Genomic DNA, 25243 nt, shown 5'->3' with positions numbered 1-25243 from the left:
GAAACTGTAGGGGGAGCTTCACGAATCTTGCTTAGTTCTGCTTTAACCACATTTAACATTAGCAACATGCTAACAAAACATTTAGAAAGACAATTTACAAATATCACTAAAAATATCATGTTATCATGGATCATGTCAGTTATTATTGCTCCATCTGCCATTTTTCGCTGTTGTTCTTGCTTGCTTACCTAGTCTGATGATTCAGCTGTGCAGATCCAGACGTTAATACTGCCTTGTCTAATGGCTTGAACATGAGCTGGCATATGCAAATATTGGGGCGTACATATTAATGATCCCGACCGTTACGTAACAGTCGGTGTTATGTTGAGATTCGCCTGTTCTTCAGAGGTCTTTTAAACAAATGAGATTTATATAAGAAGGAGGAAACAATGGAGTTTGAGACTCACTGTATGTCATTTCCATGTACTGAACTTATTCAACTATGCCGAGGTAAATTCAATTTTCAATTCGATGGCACCTTTAAGCAAATCCATTTAAGATGGTCACAACACTTCCTAAGCAGGGTTGCAAACACATGGTGGCAACATCATAACAGTGTTTCCCTATAGGCCTATTTCCTTATAGGCCACTCTGCATTTTGTCATATCATGAAATCACAATATTGACTTGGCAGCAACATCCTTCCTATGACAATATTTATGCTTGAGAGGAGGATTTACACAGTTTTTGACATTATAATCCCCCACGACGGATTAACGATAACAAGGATTGAAACTACATTTCCCATGATTCCCTTTTTGAGCTGGAGCTAAGCGCTGCGAGTGTCTCACGCTCCCGACGGTGGAGTGAAGTGCACTGATGGAGCGCGAGCGGCTTTATTATAGCTCACTGGGCGCGCGCACTCACTTTAATTTCAAAGGGTGAATTTGACGTCACCGCAGGTCCAAAGAAGTCTATAGAAAGGGAGAGCCCAACCTTTCCCAGGCTTCATTCTTTTTCGAGTGGGCAAGTGAGGATTAGAATGGTCATCAGAGTCTATATCGCCTCCTCGTCCGGGTCTGTCGCGGTGAGTAACATGTTTACATCGCGCCTTTCAGAGTTGCGTGTAGTGAAAGCTAGGAATAATTTCAAACCATAGTAATTGTTTATTCAGTGAGCTGTTATGTTATTCTAATCTAGTCAATATATTCATTATTTAAATATCACGTTAAACAGATAATGTAATAATATAGCTATTACATAGATTTTTATGAATAACTTTGCTGCTGTGATACATTTATGGCCCTCAGTAAGGTTTTTTACTTATATTTTTAGTTATATGCATATGTCAACAACAACAATATATTTGTGGCGTTTATTTTCAAGTAAGCCCCCCTCACTTCATGAACTTAGCCCACCCTGGCAAACCCACCCTCTATTGCAGGCGACACCTGGAGGTTGAGTCAAATGGCATTACCATAAACCATGGTATGGAGTTATTCATGTGAAATTGTAACATGGTGCTCTAAAAACATGGTGGTACATTTTTGTGTTTCATTATTGTCAAGCGCGCATCAATAAATACCTCTGGTCCACTTTTATAACTTAAAGTTGGAGCTGAGCCTGTTTTCAAGCAACACAATGCAGAACATTCTGGATAGATATGACTTATTATGAATCAATAATGAATTTCATCACATAATCAGTGTCAAGTTCAGTTCTGATCTATACGTTTAGCAACGATTTCTGTCAGATGCTTTTTAATCCATCTAATAGTTATAAAATGTGGTTTATGTTTTATTTGAGATAATCCAAAGCTGTTGTCCACCTCGGCACACTGAAACCAGTCATAAAGCTTAGAGGTTGGACAAAGTGCATGTTTACAGTACAAACCAACCCACTGCCAACTCCAATGCCACAATCGCTGGCGTGCATCAGCTCAGTTTTAATCGCTCTGTTGTGCAGCCTGCAGGGAAACACAAGAAATACCCTGATTCATTCAGAGCAGGGATTATATTTCAGCCTTATAGCTGGTTGCTCCAGTGACATTGATTTTTAGTTATTTAAATGAGGAGATCACAGTCTCTGAACAGGGATTGGGAGGAAGGAGGGGCCTGTATTTAATTCATTCATTTGGTGTTTGATGGTTATCAAATGATGTTTGTATAGTGACTGTATTTGACAGCTCTGATATGGAGATGAAGCATGTGTTTTTGGATGTTCGCAGTCAGAGAGGCAAGTACTTTCAGTATTGTAACCCAATAGTGCCAGAATGAGGTAATAGTCTAAATGAGTTATGCACTGATTTCCGCTATCTCCTTATTTCTACAAGACCCGGATTGTTTACCCAAAAAAGCTATTTTTAAGTCTCCATGTTCTCAGCACACACTGCTCTCATATATAGGCAAACATCTCTTTCACGCTCTTCCTCTTTTGTGGAAGGCAAACAAGATGATAATTCGAAAAGAAAAATGAAATGTGTCAGTTGCTGTACGTAATGACTGGGGTGTGTGTGTGTGAGTTTACTCAGATCACAGATGTGTTTGTTACATAACATGTGTTTTGTGTCAAAACAAAAGGATGTTTGTGTGAAGTGAGTGATGGTTGAGGATCTCCGGTTTAAACGACAGCAAATTTTAGGATGAACTGAGTGAGAGTTACTTTTATCACATTCAGCCACACAAACACACCCTGATTCTCACATTAGCTCTCATAAGCTTTGGTCAGAAGGGGATTATAAAGGTCATACCCCTGACTAACCTTTTCCACTCATTACACTCATCCACCTCCCGTTGCACACATGCATGTGAAGGACTGAGAGCGCTGAGTGATTTTCAGTCAGCGTGGTGAGACGGGTTCGACAGTGATATGGGCTCAGTAAGTGTGTTAAGAAAGTCTGAGTGGTAAGAGTGCATTCAGCTCATTGATTGAGAACAGAATGACACACTCAACCTCTTTCTTTTAAAGTGCACTTAGTCATTTTTACCCTGATTAAAAAGTTTTGCTCATAAAAAAATATGTACTTTTAAAAAATATGTTTGATGATGTGCATTCAGATGAGATTAAGAATCCAGTCATATCAGTATAGCCTAATAAAAGTTCAACTGAATGGAGCAGGTTGCCTCATGATCACATGACCAGCCAAATGCTGTTTATTTAAAGGGATAGTTCACCCAAAAATGAAAATGCTGTAATCATTTACTCACCCTCATAAAGAGATGGTAAAAGTAATCCATATTAATTGAGCGGTTTAGTCCAAATTTTCTGAGAAGACTAAACTTTCAATGGAAGCTCAAACATGCTTTCTTGACATGCGAGAACCAGTGAGGTTCATTCTCGTGTTACGCAGCACATTTGAGCTTCCGCAAGAACCAATGAGGTTTGTTCTCGCGCATCAAGCATGTACGGTTGAGCTTGTTTATGTTTGCTGATTTATGTGTTTTAAAATGGCAGCAATGACATTTCCTCTCTCAAGATCAATAAAGGTACTGAAAACATATTTAAATCGGTTCATGTGAGTTCAGTGGTTCAACCTTAATATTATAAAGCGACAAGAATATTTTTTTGTGCGGCAAAAAAATAACGACTTTTTAACAATATCATGAGATGGCTCATCATGGCTGATTTCAAAACACTGCTTCGGAGCTTTACGAATCTTTAGTGTCGAATCACGGATTCCGATCACGTATCAAACCGCTGAAATCATGTGACTTTGGCGCTCCGAAACACTGATTCGATTCGTGAAGCTCCGAAGCTTCATGAAGCAGTGTTTTGAAATCGGCCATTACTATATGTTGTTAAAAAGTCGTTATTTGTTTTTTTTGGCGCACAAAAAATAGTCTCTTTGCTTTATAATATTAATATTGAACCACTGAACTGATTTAAATATGTTTTTAGTACCTTTATGGATCTTGAGAGAGGAAATGTCCATTGCTCCCTATGGAGGCCTCACGGAGCCATCAGATTTAATCAAAAATATCTTAATTTGTGTTCAGAAGATGAACGAAGTGTCTTACGGGTGTAAAACGACATGAGGGTGAGTAATAAATGACATTATTTTTGGCTGAACTAACCCTTTAAGTCGTTGTAATTACCGTAGCTTCGATTACTCTCAGAAAATTCCTAGCTTACAAATTGTAACTATGAGATTACAAGGATGTGAATGCTTTTTACAAGTTGAAATCTCATAATTACGGTTATTACGACATGGCACGAGTGCACCTTTAACCTCTGTAACCTGTCCTGCTATTGGATACCAGTGTTGTTATTGTTAACTAAAATTAGCTAACTATTAAATTAATTAATTGAAATAAAGCTGAAATAGAATAAAATTTAAATATTAGATAAAAAGTTAAACTTAAAACTTAAACATTAATCATGTTGCCTTGGCAATCTAAAATAAATAAACTTAAAGGTACAATATGTAAAATTTTTGCAGTAAAATATCCAAAAACCACTAGGCTAGTGTTATATATTTTGTCCAGCTGATTACTAACAATATCTCTAATGTTTTCAACTACTTGTAAATCATGAGAAAATTCCCATTCTAAACAGTGACACGGGGCAGTGCAGTCGCCTCTCAATGACGTCAGTTACCTTTGTTAGCGCCTTTACTGACGTAGAAACCACATGACAACAGTGCCGTGGACAAATGCGGAAGTAGTGTCTAGCGTCCAGCAAACCACTAGTTGCTTCAAGCAGTTCCTTATTTACTTCTTGCACGTTTTATGGTGGATTGTGTTACTTATTTATGGCTGTCGACAAGGACAGCTCCCGTAAACTCATGACCGGAAAAGCGGAAGCGACGCCAGCGACTGTGTCATAATAAAAGTCCCGCTGCTTGTGAGGCGTGTGTTGATCAATCGCTCCAGCTCCTCGTTCAGCTCCCACAACCCTCGGTCCTGCTCTGCTTCACACTACAGTAACGTTAATAATCGCATCCACGAACATGAGTTCTTCCAGACTCCAATCCCTATTCTTTTGCACGGTCCGTTGAGGTGAAGACCACATGTCTCAAGATTCCACGCTCAAACTTGGTGTCATCAAGCTACGCCTTTGTTTTGAATAGACCTCTAGCGACCTCTAGCGTACAAAATTATTACATATTGTACCTTTAATAAAGTGAGATTAGTATATACATAGGCCTAAAGTATATTTGTGTAATTTAATATTTTTAATGATTACAGGTTTGTGTAAAATTCTGAGATTGCATTTCACAGTTTTTATTCATTTTGAGGAATACTGAATGTTTTTGTGCAAGTGAGATGAGTAAATGTAAATGTTCACATTTAGTCTAGAACTACAATAACCATCATGTTCACACAGCGCACACAATAACTCTACACTTAACAGATTTCTCTCAACATGGGGACAGGAGAGCTGTCGGTCAATAAATGTGAAAAAATAACTTGGATATTTTAAGTTTCCGCTCTAAAACTTGGTGTCATCAAACTACGCCTTTGTTTTGAATAGGCTTCTAGCGACCTCTAGCGGAAAAAATATATAAAAAATTGTACCTTTAAGTACTAAATGACAAACTATAACTGAAACATAATTACAAATTAAAATGAATATATAAAAATAAAGACTTATTCAGAACATTAATGAATACTGTAGAAGTATAAAAATAATAGCCTACTAAACTAAAATAACACTGATTATTTTTTTATTTTTATGTGTATATAAAAACAACATCATACAAGCAAAAGTGCTGTATTTCCGAATATATCAGAATGACTTTGAATTGGCCATAGTTAAGAGGCTGCATGGTATTAGGAAAAAACGGCACGATTGTTAGTGATATTGCTCATATACAGCAGTTCAATATAACAGAAGTTAAATTAAGTAACTTACATTTTAGATGCAATTTTGCCTGTTACTTTTTGTTTTTGATTTGTTTTTGAGCAGCACTCAGTTAGGCTAGTGGCATTTAATTCCCGATAGAATCTGCGCTTTTGAATGAAACGGTTGAACGAATGATTAAAAGACATAAAGGCTCATAAAGACAGATGACTTGTTTCATTTATAAACAAATCAGCATTTTTATAACAAAACGGTTGAATTAATAAAGCTCGCGCTGCTGGCCACCTACTGGTGAAACGATGTAACTTGCAGAAAGAGTCAGAAGAGAAGTCTTGATGATATAGACAGCATTTACACAATTCGTGATTATTTATTAAACAGGTTGTGGCAGAAAGACAAGTGGAGTTCTTAAAATAAATCATATGGACAGAGAATGTCTATGTTCTCAGTCTTTTGTTTTGTGGATAAAACAATAGCTGCATTGTCTGACTGTGCTGGGCTGACACAAGGCTAGAGCCGCTATTGTCCTGCTCTCTGTTTATCAGGGCAGGACTTTTATAGAGCTTTTAAAAAGCACAGACAGGGCTTAATAGAGAGCCGCTCTACCTTTTCTTTCTTTTTCTATGTGTATGTGTGAGAGATATGTGATTCGCTCATCAATGCATCACTGAGTATGAATCTTTATGAACAGCTCTGCATGCATTGCCCAGCAACATGGCCTGCAAAGTCAGCAGAGAGACAAAGATAGGCAAGGCGAGGTAAGGCAGGGGACTTTTTGTACTCCCATCTGTCCTCCTCCACAATTTGGACATGTCCAGAAACACTCTCTCTGGACTTTGATACTGCCAAACTATGGTGTGTAGGTGTGTGTATTTGTAAGTCACGCCCTGCTGTTGAAACTAGGCCTCATTTAAGTGCTCAGATTGAAAATGCGTCAGTCCTTGAGCCCGGTGAGCAATAAAAAATTGGTAATCAAAAAAAAACAAAAAACGTATGAAACCAAGTCCAAAATATGATTTAATTTTGCTGAATCAACCTAAATACTTTAATATATAGCAACAAAATTAATTTTTTGTAGAAAAACACCACTTTAACCCTTGTGCGGTCTTCATTTGGGAAGTACACTCAGGGTCTTTGGGGTCTCCACAGACCCCAGGCAACAAAATGCAATTTTGTAACAAAATACTTGTTTTGTTTAGTTTTATTTTGTAATTTTACTCTGTTTATTAATGTTTTTACTCCAGATTTGTACAGTTTTTGGAGGATTTATATTTTTTTAATTTATATAAATAAATAAATAAATATATTTTTTTAAATTTTAACTTTTTATGTAAAATTCACTTCATAAAAGACCCACATTTCTAACTTTCATTCATGGGGATAACATGGATAATTTGACATGGTTAAGTGTAAGATTTTTGCCCATCTTTTGGAAAATGCTGTTTTAAAAGTAAAAAGAAAATATAACTTTAACCAGTAGATGGCTGCAGAGCTCCACTATTTGCTATGTGCTATCTGCCTGACTGAAACACATCTTTTCACAAGTTTTTTTCATAGGAAATATTATGAAATCACAATTATAACAATAAAGGCTACTTTTTGTCAAAGTTTAGTATATTTTTGTAAAGAAAAAAATCATTTTTTCAATATTGTTACATTATGATGAGACTCCACTTAGAAATTTGACAAAATTCATCCTCAAAATCAACATTTTTGAAAAACTTTTTTTTTTGCAGTACAAAAAAATGCTAAACTTTGTAGTAAAAACATTAACTTTGTTGTAAAAACAAAGTAAAAACATTAATAAACAGAGTTAAATTTTTTTATTTTTTAAAACAATTATTTTGTTACAAAATTACATTTTATTGCCTGGGGTCTATGGAGACCCCGAAGACCCTGCCCTGTTTTTTTTACACTAATATAAAAACAAGATATCACTCCATTTTTTCCCCCTTTGTAGATCTAGAAAGTGTTAACAACTGTACAAAGTTTCATATCATTTGGACAAAGAGAACTTTTTTTTTTATTATTATTTGAGCAAACGTCGGTCGGGGTCTAAAAAGACCCCAAAGACCCTATAAGGGTTAAGGCAGGTTACCAGTTTTTACAAGAAGGGATAATGCATGTGTACCATCAGCTAAAGGATTACATTTACTAATGAATTAGCTTATGTGTCTGTGTGTGTTTATTAGTTTAAATATTTAAAGGTGTACACACACATTTTTATCTTAAAGAGATAGTTCAGCCATAAATGAAGATTTGGTCATCAGTTACACACTTGTTATTTTTTAAAATAATTGATATATTATTAGTTTTGTTAATATTTTGAATTAGATTTTCTGTTTTTAATTGAATTTAATGTATTTTATTTCATTTTAGTTATTTATTTTAGTACTTAAGTTTGAACAAAACAAAAATGATAAATGTTTTCTTGGCAACAAGCAAGTTTTTATATTTTATTTCATTTCAATGCATATTTTTATGGTTATAGTTTAGTTAACAATTCTAACCCTGTTTCTCAGCCTTGTGTTATCCAAACCTGAGTTTCTTTCCTCTAGGAAACAAAAAAAGGTGATTTTTTTTTAAAAAGAATATCTTAAGGCGAGACACCCCAGGTGAATAGGGTAAAAAAATTAACTAATAGATATCACCATATATCCCCAGGTGATTGATTACATTAAAAATTGCAAACATTTTTTGTATTACAAGTTTTCTAAAATGTAATGTTTAAATATGCAAACGAGGCATTATCTAATTAAATATGTGCTAATTTGCATACATTTCTAGAACAAAAATCGGAATATTGGATGACGTCAGGTTCACAGTTCTCGTTTAATTTTTTGGACATATTAAATTCCAAAGGTTTTTACAGAGGGAATTTTGGATATCTCTTTTTATCACTCCATAAATCAGAAAATATCAACAGCCAGAAAAAAAAAATATTTTTTTTTAGGAATAAAATGTTGTATAAAATCAGCCAAATTATATATCAACAAATCCCTCTGTAAAAACCTTCAGAATATAGATAGAAATAAAACTGTAAAGTTTGGTGTATATAAGTTCTGCTGAAGTGGACATTTCAGAGAAAAAACTCATTTTGAGAAAACGGCCTTTAAAGATATTTACTGTAATTGAAATCTATAGATGCAAATAGATAAAGTGCTATAAAATATACACTTAAAAGTGTATTTTGGATGTTTTCTTTCCACCAGTCTGAAAAAACACTTTATGAAAAGCCAAAAAGCGCAAAATCTCAAAATTGACAGGTGCCTGAAAAAACAGTGTTTTTGCCTGTAGTGTCTCCCCTTAACTGTATTTTCAAGTAATGAAAGAAGAAAGAATTTCATAAGGGTTTGGAACAATAGTAAATGAAGACAGAATTTTCATGTTTAGTTTTCATTAACCCTTTAAAGCATTTTGTTGGCTCTTTTTAAATGTTAAAACGAAAGCATCAATTCAAGTCTACTGTGTTGTTCTTATGAGGAAGGTGTTTTTAAAAGGAATGTTATTCTTCTCTCATATCTGTGTGCCCTATTCTTAATGCACTCTCCTAGCACTCGTAGTCTTAACTACGAGTGCTAGGAATTTTAAAAAGACATGTTTATACTTTGCTTGGCATTGTTGCACTGGATTGGACCTATCGAGCTTTTAAACATAGTACAAAGGCAGTCAGTGAGTGCAGACGGTGACAGACAGGTGAGTAAGATAAGGACACAATATTTGTTTAATGTTAACAGGGAATGATTCAGAACCTAACACAGGACTCCAGACAAAGAACAGATGTAAAAAAAAAAAAAAAAATCACAAATAGACATACACACAAAGTCTTTCATTGTTTTCTGTTAAATTTGACGTGCTTTAAATGTTTTAGGAATTTTTTTAAGGTGTGTGTTAAGTCTCAGTAGTATGTCTTCCATTTACTTTCAGATACATCCCTCTTTGTCGATCAATACTCTCCTCCTACATCTGGCTAATGGGAATGTCCATCTGTTTTTAGAATTGACATATGCACACAAAAATGTATAACTAATGTATAAAATCTGAGAGCTTTCTGTCCCTCCATAGACAGCTACACAACTACCACTTTGACGCTTCAAAAAGTTCATAAAGAGAACTATTCCATATGAATTGAGCGGTTTCGTCCAAATTTTCTGAAGAGATATTTGAATGAATAATTACTCAAATATTTATGCAAATGCATAAATGGTCATAAATGCTTGTTCTCAATTTCTAATTTGAGAGTAGCCCTAATAACCTTCATAACACACATCATTTAAGAGCTATCGCAGATCATTGACCAAAGAACTTCACTGTGTGATTCCTCAGGTGAAGAAACGGCAGCAGGCCATCGTGGGCTTTCTGGAGGCCAACCGGATCAGCTTTGAGGAGGTTGACATCACCATGCTGGAGGATCAGAGGTTCTGGATGTACCGGAACATTCCTGAGGAGAAACGACCCGAAAAAGGCAACCCTCTCCCCCCTCAGATCTTCAATGGAGACGAGTACTGCGGCGTGAGTCCGCCTCACATGTGCCATAAATTCTTTTAAGTAGAAACAAATCCATATGCTTGATATGTTAAACACTGGACAGGTGATGTACCCTCTCCCATTAAAACAGCATTAACTCGTTCAAAGATTAACTAATAATCAGAAGCAAAGTTATTGTTGGATAGATACTCGCACACTGCTTATATGTTCATCAGTATTCCTCAGACCTTCATTCACATGGTATTATTTGGCTCAGTAAAATGTGTCAGGGATTTGGAGGGGTCCGCTTAAGTGATACAGTTAAATCAATGATAAGCTAAAGCTCTCTGTCGGGCCAATGAGTCCACATTGGGTTAGTTTGAGAGGATGTTTATTAAAAATCAATACATGTTAACAAAGATCCATGGTGTAAGCTATGTGGCACTGCTGTCTTTTCCAACCAATTACATTCTAGTGTGGTATGTATTGTGTTTTCTCTTGCTAGCCAATCACATTACAGCATGAGATGTCTTATATAAGGTAGTGAAAAAGGGTAAGGCAATCTCATGCCTGATTCCTCCAAACACAAAGCTTCAAAAAAGACAGATTTTGCTGGCAAAACACCTTATTATTCACATTCACCTCTACACTCTATTTATTAATTAGAGTTGTAGTGTAATATGTCACTGTGACTCTCTTGCCATAAATGGCTGAAGTATCAGAAAGACATTTATGAGTTTGAATCTTAAATTAGAAATGATTCATCGCGTAACGCTTGAGTTATGGTAAGGTTTGTATATTTTGTGAATGACTCGTGGCAGTAATGGCTGGATTTTGCTGAGTGTCCAACTGATCTAATCTCACAATAATCCTGATTACTCTCAAACCCCGCCCCCAGCACCTCTTCTAGCCAATCAGAACAGCAGATCCACTTCCTTCACGACATGTCACAGTGATTAACTCTCATTAATAGAGGGCAAAACACATTTGACATGTATAATAGGTTTAGAGCTATTTATGTATTTTAAAAGGAATAATTGAAAAAACTATATATATATTGTTTAATTTTGTTTCTGGTTTATAATTTGATTTGAGAACATGTTAATGGATGTTTAATGGCATAATTTATATCATCTGAATCAGTAGGTTTATTGATATTAACCCTTGTGCGGTCTTCGTTTGGGAAGTACACTCAGGGTCTTTGGGGTCTCCATAGACCCCAGGCAACAAAATGCAATTTTGTAACAAAATTCTTTTTTTTTTTTTTTTTTTTTTAACAAATGTAATTTTATTCTGTTTATTAATGTTTTTACTCCATATTTGTGCAGTTTTTGGAGGATTTGTCATATTTTTTAAATAGGTTTTTATACAAAAACAGCTTTTTATATAAAATTCACTTTATAAATGACCCACATTTCTTAATTTCATTCATGGGGATATTATGGATAATTTGACATGGTTTAGTGTTTAGTGTTTTTGCCCATCTTTTAGAAAATGCAGTTATAAAAGTAAAAAAACTATCATTTTTACCAGTAGATGGCTGCAGAGCTCCACTATTTGCTATGTGCTATTTGAATGACTGAAACACATCTTTTCACAAGTTTTTTTCAGTAGGATTCATATCTAAATATTCTGAAATCACAATTATAACAATAAAGGCTACTTTTTGTCAAAGTTTAGTATTTTTTTGTAATGAAAAAATCAGTTTTTCAATATTGTTACATTATGATGAGACTCCACTTAGAAATTTGACAAAATTCATCCTCAAAATCAACATTTGTGAAAAGATGTCTTTCAGTCAGTCAAATAACACATAGCAAATAGTGGAGCTCTGCAGCCGTCTACTGGTAAAAGTGATATTTTTTTTACTTTTAAAACTGCATTTTCCAAAAGACGGGCAAAAATCTTACACTAAACCATGTCAAATTATCCATGTTATCCCCATGAATGAAAGTTAGAAATGTGGGTCTTTTTTGAAGTGAATTTTACATAATAAGCTGTTTTTGTATAAACAAAATAATTATTTATTTATTTATATAAATTGAAAAGATATGACAAATCATCCAAAAACTGCACAAATATGAAGTAAAAACATTAATAAACAGAGTGAAATTACATTTGTTTTTTAAAAAACAATTATTTTGTTACAAAATTACATTTTGTTGCCTGGGGTCTATGGAGACCCCGAAGACCCTGAGTGTGACCCTTTTTTTACACTAACATAAAAACAAGATATCACTCCAATTTTTTTTTTCTTTGTAGATCTAGAAAGTGTTAACAACTGTACAAAGTTTCATGTCATTTGGACAAAGAGAACTATTTTTTTTAATTTGAGCAAACATCATTTGGGGTCTATGCAGACCCCAAAGACCCAATAAGGGTTAAGCAGATAAAAGTGTCAATATTATATGAATATCCAATTTTAAGACAAATAGTGTAATAAAATCAGTTGCTAAAAACTCCTCAGTCATCATCATTCAATCATTTTGCAGGATTATGAAGATTTCTTCCAGTCTAAAGAGACGAACACAGTGTTCTCATTCCTCCGCTTGCCCTCTGTAAAGGTACAAACACACTCCCACTTCACTCTACACACACAGACACACATTCTTAAAACAAAGCAGATATATTTTACAGGACAGCCAGGCAAAATACTGATTACTAGGATGATTTTTTTGTCATGTATTTCATGTGTATACTGGCTATACTCTATTAGATTGACATCTAATTGAATTAAATTTTGTTCTCTGCAGGCTTCTGAATCCTAAACCATGTCATTGACATTTGCATAGATTGAAACACTGTGGTTTTGCCTCTTTCTCCTGTGATGTAACTCTTGTTTCCTGGTCTGAAGCCCTCACTGCCAGCAATGCATTCTGCCAAAACGGCCCAGCTATTCCTAAGAAACGTCTGCTCATTCAAACACACATACACAGGGAGGTTACAAATGTTTTCTATGGCCTAATGAATTATTTATGTGTTGCTGTTATGTTTTTTCATTTGGTGTACATGTGTTGCATGAAAAGCCTATTCTTCTTTTATAAATTGGATACAAGGATGGAAGTCAACCTATACCTATATGTTTGTGTGTCTCTGTGTGTTTAAGACTTGTGTTGTTGTAATCTACACAAAAAGAATCATAAGTATTCAAGGCTGCATGTACAAGTCTCTTGTAAGTCGTTCTTAGTTAAGAAGCTCAATCAGATGGCCAAAAGGAAATGTAGGGATACAGCAAAAGAATCTAGTATAATGTTTTCTTTTCCGTAGGCTTTGATCTGTTTGTAAAAAGAGATCAAAACAGGAAATAGAATCCTGAGCTGCATTAAGATCTCAGCGTAACAGTACTGACCTGAGCTCAGTGTTTCCACGCCTCAAAATGGCTTTTCTGAGAGTAAAACTGGTCCTAAATCAGTATTTGAAAACTTTATGATTTATTATTGGAATTTCAGATCTCATTCCTACAGCCTTTTGTTCCTTCTGGTGGAAAAAAACGCTAAAGAATGTGTCTTTTTTGAGGTTATGTCAGTCTTTCCTCTTCAATTGTCTGTTTAATGTGTGTTTTTCTTCTCAGGGGTATGTTAGCATGTAGCATGTAGCACACTGTGATGCCTCGACTTTCAGCTCAACTGTTTATGTAGCTTATATAGTCACTAATATCATACAGTGCAGGGGAGAATATTGGTTTACTCACAAAATTGGTTTTGTGGAACATGTTTTTATGGAACAACTCACTTTTTTTCCACAAACTACTGCCATTTTCCTCCAAAACCCCCCCAAAAACAAAACATAGACACTCTTCCAAACCTACTTTCTCTGCATTTTCATTGACTATTCATTATGATGTTCACTTCTTGCTCTGCTCCTCCCACCCTTTCATTAAATGATTCCACATGAATGAGCACTGCATTTATGTTTATGCGCACATACACACACCATTCTCAGGACACAATTATGTTTTATGCCCATTTTGTCACACACACACACACACACACACACACACACACACACACACATTCTGTAAAACAGAGTCATTCCTTTTATGTACAAGTTACTGTTGTTTACTTTCATAATCTAAATAAATTAATCTAATTTGTAATAAAGTATATTCAAAAGCTGATGGTTTCTTGTGTTTCTCAGAACAGTGGCCCCTTGACACTTATTTTTGAAACAAAATATCAAATCAAGTGGTATTCTGTAATTAAAACAAATGTTTTGCTTTTTTATTTTTAATTTAAATAATCAAGGTATTGTCATAGTATAATGTGGGTGGACAACATAACCTTTAAAGAAGACTAGTGGAACACCAGATATCCCAGCATGCCTTTGAATGTGGCAGTTTTGGATTATCTAGCATAAGTGGTTGAGAGAGCGTGAGAAAATATTGTTCCTCTATAAATAGATACAGATTTTTGCTGCTCACGAGTTGAATACTATTAAAAATGGATACAGTTTTCAAACAACACACACATTTTGACATATTGAAAAGAGGTCTTCAACAGGTCTGCCAAATATTGCTTGATCTCAAATTATTTAATATGCATAAACAATTATATATAAAATTAATTATAAATTAGAAAGCTAAAGTTCAGCTAAAACTTTAACCTTCAAGAATAAACTGTATTAAATAAAATGTACATGTCCAGTCTGTCTTGCCATGACTTGCTACTTTTATAATTAAGAGGAAAATCCCATCGACCCTGAATTTAGTCATATTATTTGATATATTTAACACTGTTTAGTGCATAATGCAAAATAAACTTAATAAAATATATTCATCTGAATGACAGTCACCTTTAAAAATGCAGCAGATGGATTAAATGCATCAATAATAATAGGGTGGATTTGCAAAGAGTATTTAAGCCATTACTGCACCCTAGTGGACAAATAGGGAAGTTGCTCAGCTTTACCCTAAAACGCGATGAGATACTCATAGATACAAAATGTAGCAGAGATACAATTGATAGAAAATCTTTTTTTTTTTTTTTTTCATTTAATGGTGCAAAATATGTATTTCCTTAACATATAAAATCTTCTCTCTTAAAAATGCAAGGATTTAGTGTGGTGTGCTTATAGTAGCTCAGAGTTTGAAGAACGCCTCTGGTTTCCCATCCTCCACCGCATCAAAAAACTTCTGATAGTCCTATGAACACAAACACAGAATATACTGATATACATAAAGTATACTTTTTTATGAATAATATTTTGATTTTGAAAGAATAATAGTCTAGATAAACACTTCAAGAGATGATCTTTACAGCATTTGCTCAGGCATTAGTGGTAAAGTACATCCAGACACACTGCATGTCTGGAATCTGAGCTGTGTGATTATTTGCTCATTTGTGAGCGGCATGTGCTGTTCTGAGTATCATAAGAGAATCTCAAGATGTTCCCCAGGGTGGCGACGATCACAAAACCACTGGTGCATTCCAAGCAATGGAAATATCTATAGTGGATGGGTGTGTTTTTGTTTAGAAGAAACTGAACAAGCCTGACAGGTCTCATGTGCCTATATGCAAAGGCTTATTGTTTGCGCAACAAAATTAATAGCATTAACGTTCGTTACAAAAACTTACGCCCTGTTTTGTGTCTCTCAGTTACAGACCCAGTGGTTCAAAACGCTTGTTGCAAAACCAAAACACTGCACTGTCAATTATTTGTTTAGAAGATTTCCATGCATTATTACAGGACACAGCCTGATCTTTGTGTGCTTTCCTTAATAACTGTAAAAGTGTCATTCACAGGAAATGTTTTATTTGTGTTCCCATGACTTACAACTGATATAATTGACAGACAAGTTCATGGATACTGAACTTAAAAGATTAGTTCACCCAAAAATGAAAATTGTGTGATTCATTACTCACCCTCATGTCGTTCCAAACCTGTAAGACCTTCATTCATCTTCAGAACACAAATTAAGATATTTTTGATGAAATCCGATGGCTCAGTGAGGCCTCTATTGACGGCAAGATAATTAACACTTTCAGATGCCCAGAAAGCTACTAAAGACGTATTTAAAACAGTTCATGTGACTACAGTGGTTCAACCTTAATATTATAAAGCGACGAAAATACTATTTCTGCACCAAAAAAACAAAATAACGACTTTATTCAACAATATCTAGTGATGGTCGATTTCAAAACACTGCTTCATGAAGCTTTACGAATCTTTTGTTTCGAATCAGTGGTTCGGAGCGTGTATCAAACTGCCAAAGTCACATGAACTATTGAAGTTTCTAAACACTTATGGCATAACGAAGCCTCGTTTACTGAAATCACGTGACTTTGGCGCTCCGAACCACTGATTCAAAACAAAAGATTTGTAAAGATTTGTAAATCACCATCACTAGATATTGTTGAATAAAGTTGTTATTTATTTATTTTTTTTGGCGCACAAAAAGTATTCTCATCGCTTCATAACATTAAGGTTGAACCACTGTAGTCACATGAACTGTTTTAAAGGTGCCCTAGAACTCCTTTTCAAAAGATGTAATATAAGTCTAAGGTGTCCCCTGAATGTGTCTGTGAAATTTCAGCTCAAAATACCCCATAGATTTTTTTTTATTCATTTTTTTAACTGCCTATTTTGAGCCATTATTTCATATGCACTGATTAAGCGTGCGGCCCCTTTAAATCTCCCACTCCCCCGCCCCTGCGAGCTCTCAATTGCCTTAAACAGCAAACACACAGTTCACACAGCTAATATAACCCTCAAAATGGATCTTTACAAAGTGTTCATCATGCAGCATGTCTAATCGCGTAAGTACAGTGTTTATTTGGATGTTTACATTTGATTCTGAATGAGTTTGATAGTGCTCAGTGGCTAAAGCTAACATTACACACTGTTGGAGAGATTTATAAAGAATGAAGTTGTGTTTATGAATTATACAGACTGCAAGTGTTTAATAATGAAAATAATGACGGCTCTTGTCTCCGTGAATACAGTAAGAAACGATGGTAACTTTAACCACATTTAACAGTACATTAGCAACATGCTAACGAAACATTTAGAAAGACAATTTACATATATCACTAAAAATATCATGATATCATGGATCATGTCAGTTATTATTGCTCCATCTGCCATTTTTCGCTGTTGTTATTGCTTGCTTACCTAGTCTGATGATTCAGCTGTGCACAGATCCAGACGTTAATACTGACTGCCCTTGTGTAATGCCTTGAACATGAGCTGCATATGCAAATATAGGGGGCGTACATATTAATGATCCCGACTGTTACGTAACAGTCGGTATTATGTTGAGATTCGCCTGATCTTCCGAGGTCTTTTAAACAAACGAGATTTATATAAGAAGGAGGAAACAATGGAGTTTGAGACTCACTGTATGTCATTTCCATGTACTGAGCTCTTGTTATTCAACTATGAACACATCTTTAGTAGCTTTCTGGGCATCTGAAAGTGATTATTAACTTGCTGGTGATGTAGGCCTCACTGAGCCAACAGATTTTATGAAAAAATATCTTAATTTGTGTTCTGAAGATGAATGAAAGTCTTAGGTTTGGAACGACATGAGGGTGAGTAATAAATGACATTATTTTAATTTTTGGGTGAACTAACCCTTTAATCACATTATTTGATAGATTTAACATTGTTTAGTGTGTAATGCATAAGAATTTTTCAAATTAAAATATTTTCTTTTTAAACATTCATCTGAATGATTGTATCAATATTAAAATGTAAATATTAAAATGTTAAAAAAATTATCACGACATCAATTGTCGTTTTTTAAAGATAGTCATAGCAATGAAGGTCTAATATAACAAATGATAAATTGGTTCAGGCTGTTTAAGAGGAATAAGTGCAGTAAAAGTGCAGAAGTCTAAACCATTTCCCTCGAGGTTGGTTTGATGCACTAAAAACAGAGAGCACTTTCTCTCCCTTGACCTTCAGGCCAGTATCAAAAACAAGACAGCACAATGAGACTCACCCCACAGTATTTGTCCCCATTAAAGACCTGAGGGGGCATCGCTGAGGGGTTTCCCACTTTCTTCCTCATCTCTTCCTTCACATCAGTGCTCGATGTGATGTCTAAAGTACGGTACTTGATCTTCTTAGAATCCAGGAACTGGAAAATCTCAGACTGATGTTGCTTTACCTGCAGAAATGGATGGAAAACAATAAATCTTTGACAGTTGTTAACACACTTTGAAACTATAGGTTTCACTTCCTTTTCTAAGACATGTGACAAGAAATGAACTCTCCCCAACTATCTCAGTTATTTACTTCAAATCTTGTAGAGACTTGAATTAATGTATTCAGCACCAAGGACATTTTTTATCCTTCAACAGACGCACATACATACAAAGAGAGGAGAGGACACATTTGATTCACTGTGGAGTTAACTTCACTAATGTAATTTGACACAAGACGACTGTCTAGCGCGTTAAAAAAAGTGGCTACATATAAAACATGTCAGTCTATATCAGCAAGTTAAGTTTCAAACAGCGATTATCAACAGCTTGACAGCCAGAGAAGTCAAAAACACAGATACACACCTCTCTAGAGCCACTCACACTGCTGAAATACACCGTGATTGACATCTTCTATAAGTTCAAAAGGTTTGTTGAGAGCAGAAGTGCTGCTGAAGTAGACTGGTGTTTCAGTCAGATGCGTGAACGTATAAACCAACAGCAAACTCAGCCAACTCAAGAAACAGGAAAGCAAGTTTTGACAGTTCACCTGACCGCCCCACCTACCGCCAGCAGAGACACTTTCTTCCTCCCACACGCCATAAAATATATCAGTGTGTGACATGCCTAAACTTGCATTTCTTCTCTCTCTTTTTCTCTCACAGAGATTACACAGTACATTAATTACAGTGCACCCTGGTCACTTAAACCACATGTATTAAAATCACTAGCTGGTTGGAAGCAGTCGCAAAAATGTCAAATATGAGTGTGAACAAATATACTAATATATATATATATATATATATATATATATATATATATATATATATATATATATATATATATATATATATATATTTAAATGTACAAAACTAATATTGAGAGGCTCGTATTATATGTATATACCGTGTAAATAACGCTCCCTAGTGGTGGATTGAGGTATCCATGCCATCGTTTTGGACGTTAAAATGTCGTTCATTAATATTTTTAAAAAATAAATACATTAAAAACACAACAATTATGAAACACAACAAGCAAACTCTATTCCCTGAAACCCACAAAAAGAGTCCCGCGTGGGTCTCCATGCAGGCAGTGAGATGGACACCTTCGGGGCCTTTTGCGCTTAAAACAATGTTGTCGACGTTATGACGTCCTCTTTACTCGCAGTCAGAGGAAAGGTAGGATGAGCGTCTGTGTTCTCTGACAGAATCGGTCTTAAATATTCAGCATCCTGTCTTTAAAGTGTTCAAAGATGTATCGGAAGGAATGGATATTAATATATCGATCATATTATGCCTTTATTTCAGAAGTTTATCCTCTCATCCATCGCTAATCTACAATGGCCGAGGAAGGGTGAGTGATTGTGTTCACTGCGCGCGCACACTTCCACATCAAAGTATGCAGTAGCTACACTACATTTTATAGAGGAAATATATAGTATTTTTGGGACTGTCAAACTTATTTTTTTGTTACTCGCCCACATGTTTTGAAACCGTGTGACTTTTCTTACGTAGAGTAATAAGTGCAGAATGAGCTGCGTAATGCAATGAACGTAACGGTGACCAGAGGCTGTTCAACTCAAAAGGGCACAAAACACCCTAAATGATGGTCTACATGGCCATTTTGTTAAATTCATTTTTGTTTTAAACAAAATTATTTGGTTTGTGCGAGGATTGGCTTAATTGAAATTGTTCACGCAATATTGATGAATTCTAATTCATTTTAATTGTGCAGTAAATAATGGCCCTTCTGTATCTAAGTTATATACATCCTTTTTTTTTGTGCCACAAAATGGTCATACAAGTCTTGGAAGTGACTTGTATATGACTTCAGATGCAAAAGCCTCTAAGTGCCAGTAAAACATTTCTTCTAAAAAGAGCATTTTTATCAAGCTTGTATGTTTAGGTTCAGTAATTTCACTTTAATGGCAATTAATAGGTCCTGTTCATTGCCATTTAAAGTGAAATAACTGAAAATAAACATACAAGCTTGATTAAAAATGATCATTTTAGAAAATTTCAGATGGCAATAAGAGGCTTTTGCATCTGAAGTCTATATATGTATATATATTTGCTCCTGCAATTTCTGTATGAACTCTGTCAGTCCCTGTTAAATTACATAGTAGTAGTGACTTCATAGGGTGACCTCGGCTGTGATGAACTTTAAATCTTTAGTCGGATACCCCTTCACTCTAATTATGAGTGAGACATCATTCTGAGAAGCCGCAGGTCATTAAACACATGCACACACCTGACTCTTCTTACACTGTAATAACTCTTTTGTATGAATTTCACAGCATCACTGCTGGAGGTGTGATGGATGTCAACACTGCTCTCCCTGAAGTGCTGAAGACCGCACTCATCCACGACGGTCTGGCCCGCGGTATCCGTGAGGCCGCTAAGGCCCTCGACAAGTAAGGAGTAACTTCTTTAAATCTGTAAGCTGTTGCTGTGTATCGATGATGATAATTTGGCTCCCTCTTCTGAAGTCTCTGAGGACAATTGCCATTTGTTACCCAATTTCTGTCTGAGATGCTGTTGATGTGTCAGTAATATTTATTGGAGGAGATTTAAAGGCTCATCATGATCTCTTTGTTCGTTTCACAGGCGCCAGGCTCATCTTTGCGTCCTGGCAGCGAACTGTGATGAGCCCATGTATGTCAAGCTGGTGGAGGCTCTCTGTGCCGAGCATCAGATCAACCTCATCAAGGTGGGAAAGCTGTCAAATTAGTATGAATGCAAAATTGTCTTTTAGATTAAGTTTGAGTTTTTATATATATATATATATATATATAAAATAAATAATAAGGACTTTAGTAATAGTAATGTCGGGGAAATCTTAAAGCAGGGGTCTCAAACTCAAATTGGCGGGGGGCCGTTTCTGTGATTGACACCCCATAGAAGGGCCATATTAACATTCAAGCGCAAGAGAGCGCAACATTTCAGAATTTCCTTTCCTTAACATTTTCTCATTTACATCAAATTTGCCTACTAAAATATCTTTATACCTATACTATAAATATTTTATTTACCATACTAAATGTAAACAGCAGTGTCTCTCTCATTGTTACAGAGTGTAATATAATTATATAATACTATTACTAATATAATACTACTAATATTAATTACAATAGTCTGGTGCAACTTCTCACATCCAACAAGGTGCATGGAAGAAAAAAAAAAAAAAGTAATTTAGGAACAAAACCATCAACACCTGTGGTGTGGAAGGGTCAGAAATATATATATATATATAACTTTATTTTGCCAAAATAAAAATCTCTCATTGTTACATGCATTATTTTTTAATATTTAGTGGAAGTATTTTCCCTTTGTTAGCTTAAATAACATAATTTTGCACTGAACAATACTGTAGGTTACTGAACAAATACAATACCTGAATACATTTGTACACTCTTCTGTTCCTTGACAGACACCTGGCAGAGCATTTGTCCAAGATGCCGTTTGAGCATCGGTAACGTTTAATGGCTACATCAGACGCGTTTCGGTGATTTAAATTGACGCTCGTGACTTAAAGTCGAGTGCTTTTACTGTAATTTAGGCAAGCGCGCTCATAATAGAAGCGATTGAGAGCGCGGCTCATGGTTGCATAGCAACGACAGACGCAACTGGAGCGAAAGCGCACTGAAAAGGAGAATGCGGCTCGGCCGCTTATGTGACGCGATATGTGAATGCCCCCATAGAACGGCAACTTTTTCTTTGCATATCAGACAAGTAGCAACTAGACAATAATAATAATTTTGCGGGCCGGATTGTTTTATTTTTGAGATCAGTTGCGGGCCAGGGGGAGGGCGGGCCGTAAATGGCCCGCGGACCGGCAGTTTGAGACCACTGTCTTAAAGGGTTGGTTCACCCAAAAATTCTGTCATTAATCATGTTTCAAACCTGTAATACTTTTGTTCATCTTTGAAACACACATTAAGATATTTTTGCTAATCTGTTTTCTGATCCCCAAGAGAAAGCAATATAATTACCACATCCAATGCCCAGAAAAGTAGTAAATGCATAATTTAAAGTCCACATGACTACAGTGATTCAACCTTAACATTATGAAGCAACGAGAATACTTTGTGCGCAAAAACAAAACTACTTTATTCAGCTATCTTCTCTTCCATGTTGGTCTCCTACACTGTTGACATTGTAAACACTGTGCAGCGCTTCCGGGTTCTACGTCAGAACGGTGACTCGTTATTGGACGGCTCTTGTGTCAGCATCACATGTCGTGCTGCTTACGTGAACGGTGTTGGGGAGTGACACAGAAGAGAATAAACTGTTGAATAAAGTCTTTTTTTTTTTTTTTTTTTTTACGCACTTTCTCATCGCCTTATAAAATTTAAGGTTGAACCACTGCAGTCACATGGACCATTTTAATGATGTCTTTACCTCTCTGGACCTTGAAAGTGCTGATTAAATTGTGTATGGAGGGATCAGAAAACTCATTTTATCCAAAATATCTTAATTTGTGTAAGAGACTTAAGAGAGAGGTCTTGCGGGTTTGGAAATGCATGAAGGTGAGTAATGACAATTTATTTTGGGGTGAACTAACCCTTTTACGATTTAACCAATATTACTAAAAGTCCTTATTACAAGCGATTTATCAAATTGAGCTGATATTTGCGGTTGGACTTATGATTTGTTTCCTGGCAGTGGTTTTCAATCCTGGGGACCCACAGCACTGCATATTTTGTATGTTTTTACCTTAAACAAACTTGATTCAGATCATGTTAGGAGAGCCTTCTGTAAACTCAACTGCATGCGTCAGATAAGTGACATGCGAAATGTACAGTGGTGTTGGTCTCCAGGATTGAAATTCACCGTCCTGGTGGTCTATAAAACTGGCAAAGAAACCCCACATGCTTGCATTGAAAGTAGGAACTGAGCCCTGGCATTGGGATCTTTTGAATTGGACCTCCCAGAACATTCTAATAACTGTTGCCAGTAACTAAAGCCTATTCTTGTGGCAGTTATCACTAGTGTTTTCTTCAGAAAATCAAGTTTTATTGCTCATTAAAAATCTTAATGCAAATTGTGTTCTTTTGGATATTGCCAAGAACTTATTTGGACTCATAATCTTGATTTGAGTTAAAATGCCTGAATTGGTGTGGAGTTAAATATAACCATCTGTGCTCTCTTCTGTAGGTTGATGACAATAAGAAGCTTGGTGAGTGGGTTGGTCTATGCAAGATCGACAGAGAGGGCAAACCCCGCAAGGTGGTGGGCTGCAGCTGTGTAGTCATCAAGGTTTGTATCCAGAGTGTTTTTAACTAACTTCAGGTTTCCTTCATCTAAAATATGATGCATTCTGTAATATGAGGGAGAAGCAAATACCTTAGACTTTACATTTGGTGTTCAAGGAACGTTTGGGCTTCAAATATAGGGTGTTTGAGCCAGGTCGAGTCCAGATGCTGGCTGTCTGTGCCCCGTGTCTGTTTTTTTTTTTTTTTTATGTCTTGGCAAGATTGAGTGCCTGAACACGAGCCTCATGGTCCTGTTTTGACTACTGAGGTCCCTAGAAGGGCAACATGTGCTGAATTTACTGGATAACTGGAAGATTTATATATATATAATATATATATATTTTTTTTTAGTTAATGCAAGGATTGAGTCTTATTTAAAGCTGATTTGTTCAAGTTTTATTTAATGCTTTCACGTCTCCATCTCCAGGACTACGGCAAAGAGTCCCAGGCTAAGGACGTCATTGAAGAGTACTTCAAATCCAAGAAATAAGGCGCCAATAAAAGATCTTTTGGAAATGATGTTGCTTGTGGTGGTTTCTCTTTAAATGACATGGGATTTGTAACCGATCATAAGAATTAACTCCATTCAATAATGGGTTCTCAGAGACAAAACCACTAAGGCTGCATTTACACTGCATGTCCTAATGCACAGATCCGATCTTTTGACCATATCCGTTTTTTTTTGTTTTTTGTTTTTTTTTGACGACGTGCTTGCATTTCTTTTAAAAGTGACCTGTATCAGATATCTCCTTTTTACACTGCACTTGGCGAAACGTACCAAAAATAACCTATATGACATCACAAATCAATTTCAATGGTACATTGAACTTAATTTATTGACATGAATTCATATAGAAACCCTTTTAATGCAATAGTTACGTCCCTACATAAAAATAATACAAATTTTTTCTTGACAGTATACGTACGCAGCTCTGCTGGAAGCGTGCGAGTTGAATAATACCAAAGACATCGGGTACGGTATTCACAGCTTCATGGGTTCGAATCCGCTGTCCTAGGCCTACTAGTTTTTTTTTTTTTTTTTTTTGTCATTAAAACCAATGCGTTCATCAGTGATTGTATATCAAGGGCAGCTGCAAGTTTGTGTGCTTTTATTTTGTGGTTTCAATGGAACGAATAGAGTCTCCACAACTGGACTGAAGCGCGCGTCTGTGCACGAGCCGTCGTCACAACAGCGGCAACGAGCACTCATTTCAACGTCAGATCGCCTTTTATTTAACAAATGAAATTAATAATCTACCAGTCAACTAGAGATGCTCCGTTTGTTATAGGTATGTCTGTACCGCGAAATGTTAAACCCTCACTTTTCAATGACGCAGGAGTCGCATTTACAGGGGAATATCCGATCTGTCCGCTTACACTGAAGGCGCAAACGCACATATCCGATTCATATCTGATTTATAACCACATATGAATGAGGCCTGAAACCGATCTGTGAAAATCGGAATCCATGCGCTTTTTTCCTGCTTACACGGTCGTGACTCATATCCGATCTGTGCCACATGGGAGGAAAAAATCGGAATTGGGTCACTTGAACCGGGCAGTGTAAATGGGGCCTAAGTGTCTGAATTTCACTACATTTAAACTATTCCAGCACTTTTACAGGGTTCACCCAAAA

The 25243-nt window shown here is 35.8% G+C and overlaps 3 protein-coding genes and 2 non-coding genes across 7 annotated transcripts; 4 read left to right on the top strand and 1 right to left on the bottom strand.

The window, feature by feature from the left end:
• The first annotated feature begins 812 nt into the window (after nucleotides 1–812).
• sh3bgrl2 (SH3 domain binding glutamate-rich protein like 2) lies at nucleotides 813–14318 on the top strand. The gene is made up of 4 exons (XM_067370962.1): nucleotides 813–1027; nucleotides 10069–10254; nucleotides 12702–12773; nucleotides 12963–14318. The coding sequence occupies exons 1-4, from the start codon at nucleotides 983–985 to the stop codon at nucleotides 12975–12977; spliced, it is 318 nt and encodes a 105-aa protein (XP_067227063.1). The 5' UTR covers nucleotides 813–982; the 3' UTR covers nucleotides 12978–14318.
• A 47-nt stretch (nucleotides 14319–14365) lies between these two features.
• zgc:153284 (uncharacterized protein LOC751696 homolog) lies at nucleotides 14366–18945 on the bottom strand. Of its 3 annotated transcripts, XM_067370851.1 has the most exons (4): nucleotides 18720–18941; nucleotides 18152–18319; nucleotides 17320–17394; nucleotides 15303–15349 (listed from the first exon to the last, which is right to left on the bottom strand). In XM_067370851.1, exons 1-3 carry the CDS (start codon nucleotides 18762–18764, stop codon nucleotides 17356–17358), a joined length of 252 nt encoding a protein of 83 aa, XP_067226952.1. In that variant the 5' UTR covers nucleotides 18765–18941; the 3' UTR covers nucleotides 15303–15349; nucleotides 17320–17355. The 3 variants fall into 3 exon arrangements, with proteins under 3 accessions (XP_067226951.1, XP_067226950.1, XP_067226952.1); XM_067370850.1 differs by lacking the exon at nucleotides 17320–17394 and having other exon boundaries at nucleotides 14366–15349; nucleotides 18738–18945; XM_067370849.1 differs by lacking the exon at nucleotides 17320–17394 and having other exon boundaries at nucleotides 14389–15349; nucleotides 18720–18939.
• A 576-nt stretch (nucleotides 18946–19521) lies between these two features.
• rps12 (ribosomal protein S12) lies at nucleotides 19522–24126 on the top strand. The gene is made up of 5 exons (XM_067370848.1): nucleotides 19522–19706; nucleotides 20650–20766; nucleotides 20960–21062; nucleotides 23510–23611; nucleotides 24035–24126. The coding sequence occupies exons 1-5, from the start codon at nucleotides 19693–19695 to the stop codon at nucleotides 24095–24097; spliced, it is 399 nt and encodes a 132-aa protein (XP_067226949.1). The 5' UTR covers nucleotides 19522–19692; the 3' UTR covers nucleotides 24098–24126.
• On the top strand, nucleotides 20503–20576 carry LOC137010343 (small nucleolar RNA SNORD101). The gene has a single exon (XR_010893363.1). It is a non-coding gene; the product is annotated as a small nucleolar RNA SNORD101 (small nucleolar RNA).
• LOC137010348 (small nucleolar RNA SNORD100) lies at nucleotides 20805–20889 on the top strand. Its single transcript, XR_010893368.1, has one exon. It is a non-coding gene; the product is annotated as a small nucleolar RNA SNORD100 (small nucleolar RNA).
• Nucleotides 24127–25243: the final 1117 nt, after the last annotated feature.

The sequence above is a fragment of the Chanodichthys erythropterus genome, chromosome 20 (assembly GCF_024489055.1).
Source record: "Chanodichthys erythropterus isolate Z2021 chromosome 20, ASM2448905v1, whole genome shotgun sequence".
NCBI lineage: Eukaryota > Metazoa > Chordata > Actinopteri > Cypriniformes > Xenocyprididae > Chanodichthys > Chanodichthys erythropterus.
Note: the sequence above shows the minus strand (reverse complement) of the source record. Positions and strands in the feature narration are given on the sequence as shown.